General features: G+C 54.0%; 1 protein-coding gene across 2 annotated transcripts; it reads right to left on the reverse strand.

The window, feature by feature from the left end:
* Positions 1–3,070: 3,070 nt before the first annotated feature.
* Positions 3,071–5,181, reverse strand: DDIT4 (DNA damage inducible transcript 4). Of its 2 annotated transcripts, XM_007963114.3 has the most exons (3): positions 5,034–5,171; positions 4,675–4,942; positions 3,071–4,402 (listed from the first exon to the last, which is right to left on the reverse strand). In XM_007963114.3, exons 2-3 carry the CDS (start codon positions 4,880–4,882, stop codon positions 3,909–3,911), a joined length of 702 nt encoding a protein of 233 aa, XP_007961305.1. In that variant the 5' UTR covers positions 4,883–4,942; positions 5,034–5,171; the 3' UTR covers positions 3,071–3,908. The 2 variants fall into 2 exon arrangements, with proteins under 2 accessions (XP_007961305.1, XP_037865009.1); XM_038009081.1 differs by having other exon boundaries at positions 4,675–5,181.
* Between the last annotated feature and the right edge of the window lie 2,017 nt (positions 5,182–7,198).

The raw sequence follows: 7,198 nt of genomic DNA on the forward strand, positions 1-7,198 counted from the left end.
AAAACAAAAAGCAACAACAACTCTTTCTAACCCTGCCCTCCTCTCCGGGTAGCCTGAGAGTCTGAGGCTGGTGAGGGAATCTTATGTTCTCTGAGCTTAGAGAGAGGGCATGACCCAAGGCTCAGACAGCCAATGCTTAATTAACCACTGTGTGCCAGGCCTGAGGAGAACCTAGGGGTGTTCTATAGAGCTAGGGGGATGCAAAACAAGCGCATACAATGAGATCATTGTATGCCATGTTTTCACACTGCAATTGTGAAAGATGCGGGAGGGGAGGCAGAAAAGAGCCATAAAAAGGCTGGAACTTGCTCTAGGCCTTAAAGGACAGGGCTTGCCAGCAAAACACAGGAACCATATCCTTGGTGGAAGGTACTAGAATGAGCAGAGTCTGGGGCTAGAGAAAAGGGCAGTCCAGACTGACTTGCCCCAATTAAGGGGAATGGTGGGAAGTAAGCCTCAGTAGGGAGTATAGGGCCCAACACCAAATGTCCTAAAAGGCCAGCAGTGGAATCTGGCAATAGGGAACCACTGCAGGTTCTAGAGCATTGACCCGATGAGGTGGAAAATAGATAAGAGAGGGAATCCTGTATAAAGTGAGGTAATCAGTGCACATTTTCCAGGCCAAATAGGGCAGTCTTTTTCCTTTCCTTTCCTTTTTCCTTTCCGCTTTCCTTTCCTTTCTTTTTTTTTTTTTTTTTTTCTTTCCTTCCTTTCTTTCTTTATCAGATAGGGTCTCACTAAATAGGACAATTTCTGAAAGCATTTACCAAAGTTGATTTTTTTTTTTTTTTTTTTTGAGACAGAGTCTCGCTCTGTTGCCCAGGCTGGAGTGCAGTGGCGCAAACTCGGCTCACTGCAAGCTCTGCCTCCTGGGTTCACGCCATTCTCCTGCCTCAGCCTCTCGAGTAGCTGGGACTACTGGTGCCCACCACCACACCTGGCTAATTTTTTGTATTTTTTGTAGAGATGGGGTTTCACCATGTTAGCCTGGATAGTCTCGATCTCCTGACCTCGTGATCCGCCCGCCTCGGCCTCCCAAAGTGCTGGGATTACAGGCGTGAGCCACCACGCCTGGCCAAAGTTGGTTTTATGTGTAGGTCTTTATAAGCTTTCTTAGTTTTCCGGCTTAGCAACAAATAAGCCTGCCCCATTTTCTCTTAGGGAGTCCAGTACCTGGAGCAAAGCTCCCTGCCACATCTTAGGAGACCTCAGGACCCAGAACTGTCTTGGGCCTCAGCAAGCCTCTTCCCTTTCACCCAGACTCAAGCTACAGGGTTCCCACTTGCAGACCCTTCTGTCCTGCTGCAGGAGGATTTTCAGGCCCTGTGAGAATGAGGAAAACCAGTTTGGCTCTGGGAGAGGGTATCTCAGCTGAGCTAGCTTGGGAACCCAAGCTTTGATCTGGCCTCAGTCTGACTATCTAAGAAAAGGTGCGGTGCTGGGCTCAGCTGCATCCTTGGCTTGGAAAGGGGCTAATGCTGACCAATCCATCACTTCAGAGTAGAATCTGTCTACTCTGAAGACAGACAATTGTTTCCTTGCTTCTCTTTTGAGACTGCGGAGGCAGGGTCATGAGCATTGGCACATATCTCAGTTCCTGAGAAAGTGCCCTTCAGACTCAGCCCAGGTGTCAAGCTTGCTTCACTCTCAGCCCTGAATCTCAAGAGGCTGGCAGTGGACAAAGTCAGCCCTTATCCAAGAAGATGACCATTCCAGGGCTTGGGCCTCCATTTACTAATTTGTAAAACATTACAAACCCCTGCCGCCCCACCCCACCCCTCACAGGGTGGCTATTAGGAGTATGTGCTAAGAAAATGGATGTGAGGGCTTTCCTAACACTGCTCTGGGCATCTTCACTGTTCTCACCATCCATTTCCAAATGCACTTCCAACCCAAGTTTATTCATTTCAGGGATCAAGTCATTCAGTTCTACCAAAGGGAGGTGGGTCTTCCAAGTCGTCGTAAAGTTTAGGACCCTCCATTGGAATCCCTGATGTAAATGCAGATTTCTGGGGCCCTGGCCCAGATGCACTGAGAATCTCCAGGAGGGCCCATGTGATCTGATTATACACACTCAAGTGGAAGAACCACTGTTTTACAGTCTTGAGCAAACAAGGCCTGTCTGGGACCAGGAAGAGAAACAAGGGAGATAAGAACTCTCCAAAGGCCAGTTGGTGTGGGTGGATGTAGTCCCAGGGAAGAAGGGGGAAAGGCCTTGGACTTCATCTGGCCCAACCCCAATTTGCCAATTTCTCTGATAAGGAACTTAGGACCCAGAGTGCACAATGAATCTTTTGTTTTGTTTTTAGAGACAGGGTCTTGCTGTCACCCAGGCTGCAGCCTTGAACTCCTGGACTCAAGCAATCCTCTGGCTTCAGCATCCCAAGTGACTGGGACAACAGGTGCATAGAGGGCATCTGGGTGACCCAAGGCATCGTTAAAATAGACCTGCTATCTCCTTGCTCTCTAAGCCATTAGCACTCCTTCCCTCACCTGTGTGTGTGCAGGGAGTTCTGCACTCGCCTGGTCCAGACTTCCTTCCAGTGGCAGCTCACGCCCCTCTTGGTTCCTTGTCCAGTGAGAGGCATGACCTAAGTAGCCTTTTTCAAACTCCCCCTCTTAGCCTTTTCATATCCAGAGATAAGATTTGTAATTTTCATGATGGCAGAACAACTGTGATTTTTTCTCCCAGAAAGAAAAAAGGTATTTTCTAGTTCTTTCACTGTTTGTTAAAGATCTTGGGCTCAGTGGACCCTCCTGTCTGGGCCTTCTAACTTGGGCAGCCGGGTGAGTTCTCCCTCTGGAGACTCTGGCATGGTGGGAGGTCTGACTCACCCCCTACCTTCAGGGGTTTCCAGTGTTCTCCTAGTAGCTTCAGCTAGCACAGAGCCAAGGGTTCTTGGCACAGATGGCACACAGTACACATACCTCTGTCACCAGGCTGGCAGGCAGTCCCAGAAAGGGACGGAGGAACACACAGGTGAACCCCAGGGCCTGATGAGACCTGCCTTTCACTAGCACCCATCTCCCTCCTTTTCACTTCATGGCACTGATGAGAGACTCAACCAACTGTTTTAACAAACATGTTTATTAGAAAAGTAAAAAATATTGCATAGGTCTTAATACTTGAACATCAAGTGTATTCATGAACAGTGAGTATCTTATCTTCATGTAAACAGTTCTAGATGGAAGACCCAGATGGCACTCCTCCCAGGGAGGGGTTCCAGCCCCCACCCTCTCGGCCCCTCCCTCCCAGCTCAACTCCACAGCATACGGTGGGGGAAGGGTTGAACGCAGCTCCCAGGTGTATTTTTTCAAGTGTCAAAGATCCCAAGTGATCCTTGACACCCACCCCTTCCTACTCTTACATTCATGCGTCTGTAAGATAGCTGCCTACAACAGGTCAGTAGTGATGCTCCGATCAGAAAGACAAAAGATACAAAACAAACAAACAACACACTTGGTCCCTTCAGACCAGTAAGATACACAAACCACCTCCACGACCTCCCCCCTCCCTCTGGCTGCTCTGAGGAGCACATGCCCTTTCACCCTGGGCCAGGCTTAGGCCTGAGCAGCCCAGCTGCTCTCTGGCTGTCACACCACTGTTAACTGTCAGTAACAAAAATAATAAGGTACATGCTACACACACATCCAGCTGGAAGCCTTGTTGGCCCCTAAGCCTTTGTTTCATGCTACAGTACTGAGGGGTATGTGTCCCCAATGCACAGCCACCTGCACACAACTCAATGAACTTCCTGGGAAACACTGTTCCCCCACCTCCACCTTAAGTGGCTGCCTCAGTTTTCCAACCACAGGAATTAGTCCCTCAGCTCCTGCCTCTAGTCTCCACCCCAAAATTTCAGCTGTCTCTGCCTTGGGGGGCACTGTCAGCCCCCGCAGGTTGAAGTTCAACACTCCTCAATGAGCAGCTGTTCCGAGCTGTACAGCTTCTTCTTGATGACTCGAAAGCCAGTGCTCAGAGTCAGGGACTGGCTGAAGCCAGGGAGGAAGGGAGAGTTGGCGGAGCTAAACAGCCCCTGGATCTTGGGCCAGAGTCGTGAGTCCAGGCGCAGCACGAGGGTCAGCTGGAAGGTGGGCACCAGGCTGGGGTCGAGTGCCAGCTGGCCCACGCTGTGGCAGCTCTTGCCCTGCTCCACGCAGACGTCCAGCAGCGCCCCCCGCAGGCCGCACGGCTCGCTGTAGGCCAGGCGTAGTAGTTCTTTGCCCACCTGGCTCACCAGCTGGCCAGGCATCAGCAGGCGCGCAGGGCGCCGCGAGCCCAGACGCGCCTGGGCCAGGCTCTCCTGCAGCAGCTGCATCAGGTTGGCACACAGGTGTTCATCCTCAGGGTCACTGAGCAGCTCGAAGTCGGGCAACGACACTCCATCTAGGTAAGCCGAGTCTGGAAAGGAGAGCACACAGGAAGGGGTATTAGAGCGGCTTCAAAAGGAAACGCACAGGCGGGGGAGGTGCTGTTTCCTTAAGAAACCAATGCTCCTTCCCACTCCGTGCCTCAGTTTCCGCCTCACTCACCTAATACTCCAATTCCCCTGCCCCCAAGCAATCTGGGTCCCGATGGGATAGGAAGCCAAGGTGGTTCTGACCCCTTCCAGCACCGGGGCTTCCCCACCTTCCCGGCCCCTCGAGTCGCGTCGGCACCCGCCCACCGCTCACCTTCCTCCGGCCCGAAGCCACTGTTGCTGCTGTCCAGGGACTCGCAGTCCGAGCTCTCCAGGCTCGTGGAGCGGTCAAACCCCTCCTCTCGGGCCGCCGACCCCCAGGCTGAGCGCGGCGGCCGATCTGGGGTGGGAGTTCCGGACAAGGACGAGGGCGAAGACGAGGTGGACGACGACGACGAGAAGCGGTCCCAAAGGCTAGGCATGGTGAGGACAGACGCCAGGGCGTTTGCTGATGAGCACAGAGTGCCGGAGCGTAGAAGCCGCTGTAAGACAAGAGGGTCACCGACCAGGCGTCAGTCTGGGGACCAGACCAGACCGCGAGCTCTAGGACCCACACACAGAAGGGACGCTCACCAGCTAGCGCGGCCAGCGAGAACTGCTAAGACAAGTGCGTCCTGCCGCTCGAATGGGTGTGCGAACCGGTGCCAACCACCGAGAGCTGCCCAGACCTGTCCCTGCTCCACACTCGCACCTCCCCCTTGGCCTGCTGCTCCCTAGCACCAGCGCGGAGCAGCCTATAAGGACTAGCGCGGCAAGGCCACGCCTTCTCTGCGCCACGACCCAATCCAGACCCGGGAGTGTGGCCCGCCTTGGCCAATGGACTCCAGGCGCACGTAAGCAACGTTCTCTCCTGCCCGGTGACAGCGGCCGGGCCCCGCCTCCATTGAGCCCCAGAACGCTAGCGGCCGAACCCCGACCCACCGCCACGCCCCCTTTCTGGAAAGGATCCGCGGCGGCTGCAGCTGCCAAGGTCCCCGAGGGCGCTCGCGGCATGGGAGGATCAAGGAAAGACTTGTTTATTATAGGGTTGCATTGCTGGGGGAGGGGACAGCCCGTGACCAGGCTAGGAGGAGAGGCAGGGAAGCGTGAGGGGGCGGCGGGCAAGGAAAATGGTTGCCCCCAGCGTCTTGGATCCTGAAGCTTCGGGCACAACTGGGAACACACGGGGGGAATGCCCGTGGGACGGCGGCGCGGGAGCAGACGTTAGCCCGGCCTGCCCTCGCGCCCTTACCCCCTCTATTCCTGCTATGCAAAGGGTCGGGATATGGGGGTGGGGTCCACAAACTGGGCAGCTCCGGGCACCATGCTGCCGCTTCCCTAAGGCCCCACCTGCCCATCCTAGCGTTACTCTACAGCCCCAGGACATGGGTTAATGGGGATCCCTGCCTCCCAAACCCTATCCGCTTCCACCTTCTAACTGCTCCCAAGGAGAAGGCTTGAGGAGAGTGGTTAGAGGAGTGTGGATGGGCCTGGGTTCATAGCGCCCAGTGCAGGGATGGAAACGAGGATCCACAGCAGTTGGACTCACAGACCCATCCTCCCGCCCGGCGGACTGCAGGCAGCGAGGCCGGGCCTCCCTGCCCGGGCGCCCCCCGGGTCCTAGCGCTCAGCCCTCGCATAGCGCTTTGTGTAAAAGACCCAGACGGTTGCATCAGGACCGAGGACCGAGATCTCTGGAAATGCCAGGGAGTGCAATGGCCATCCCCTGTTTCGTCATTCAGGCGGGGTCGCAGGAAATCTGGCCTGGCAGCAGTGCTCGGAGGCTAACAGTGGTTGCCGAGGTGGGTGGAGGTTGGGACAGACTCGACCTTTATTGCTCTAAAGGTTTATCAGTCTGGGACACGGGGACCCTGATGGAAGAGGGAGCCAAACTTACATCAGACGCCCAGGGCCCCCGGGGCGAGCAAGGAACCTAACCAGATAGGCGGGCCTTGCCTCGGGTCAGGCTTGCTTTCGCGTGACAAATGACACTTGCAGGAGATGTCAGGCCACTGCCCTCCTCAACCTTCATCCCCACCCCAACTTAAAAAGAAAAAAGAAAAAGTTGACACTTGGGCCAAGACTTAGAACCTGAAAGAACCAGAATCCAAGCCCTGCACCCTACTCTCATTTTACAGGTGGGAGACCCACTTATGGAGACAAATTTATGGATAAAAAAAGAAATCAGGGGATCCAGGAGACATCTTAAAGACAGCTGCAGAATGGAATAGTTTGTGAGCCACTGGGACTTTCACGGCCTTCTCTTCCCATTCTTCAAGCTGTGTCACTTGTTGGAGCCTGAAAGACACCAGATTGCTTAACAATGGGGATATAAAAATTAAAAATAATAAATAAAAAGACACTGGATCAAGGCGGCTAGATGAAGTTCCTGGAGGGCTGGAGTAGATGACATGCTCTTGAAATCACTCTTTACAGAGGTGACCTGCATGGGTGCATCTTCCTGCTGGCCAGAGAGAAGATCTGAATTAATCCATCAGAACATTCACCTTTCCTCCAGGCTGATGGGGCAGGACACCTAAACGCCCTCAGGAGACAGTTAGGATGTTTCTTCTTCTTCTTCTTCTTTTTTTTTTTTTTTGAGATGGTGGTCTCACTCTCTTGCCCAGGCTGAAATGCAGTGGCGCTATCTTGGCTCACTGCAAACTCCGCCTCCAAACTCCGACGCCTGGGTTCACGCCATTGTTCTGCCTCAGCCTCCTGAGTAGCTGGAACTACAGGCACCTACCACCATGTCCAGC

This window comes from Chlorocebus sabaeus, chromosome 9 (genome assembly GCF_047675955.1).
Source record: "Chlorocebus sabaeus isolate Y175 chromosome 9, mChlSab1.0.hap1, whole genome shotgun sequence".
NCBI lineage: Eukaryota > Metazoa > Chordata > Mammalia > Primates > Cercopithecidae > Chlorocebus > Chlorocebus sabaeus.

Excerpts from the sequence above, each read along its gene's own strand:
- DDIT4 (XM_038009081.1), bottom strand. The coding sequence starts at position 4,882 with ATGCCTAGCCTTTGGGACCGCTTCTCGTCGTCGTCGTCCACCTCGTCT. Across the intron at positions 4,403-4,674 it reads TGGCTTCGGGCCGGAGGAAG|ACTCGGCTTACCTAGATGGA; the intron begins GTGAGCGGTGGG and ends TCTCCTTTCCAG.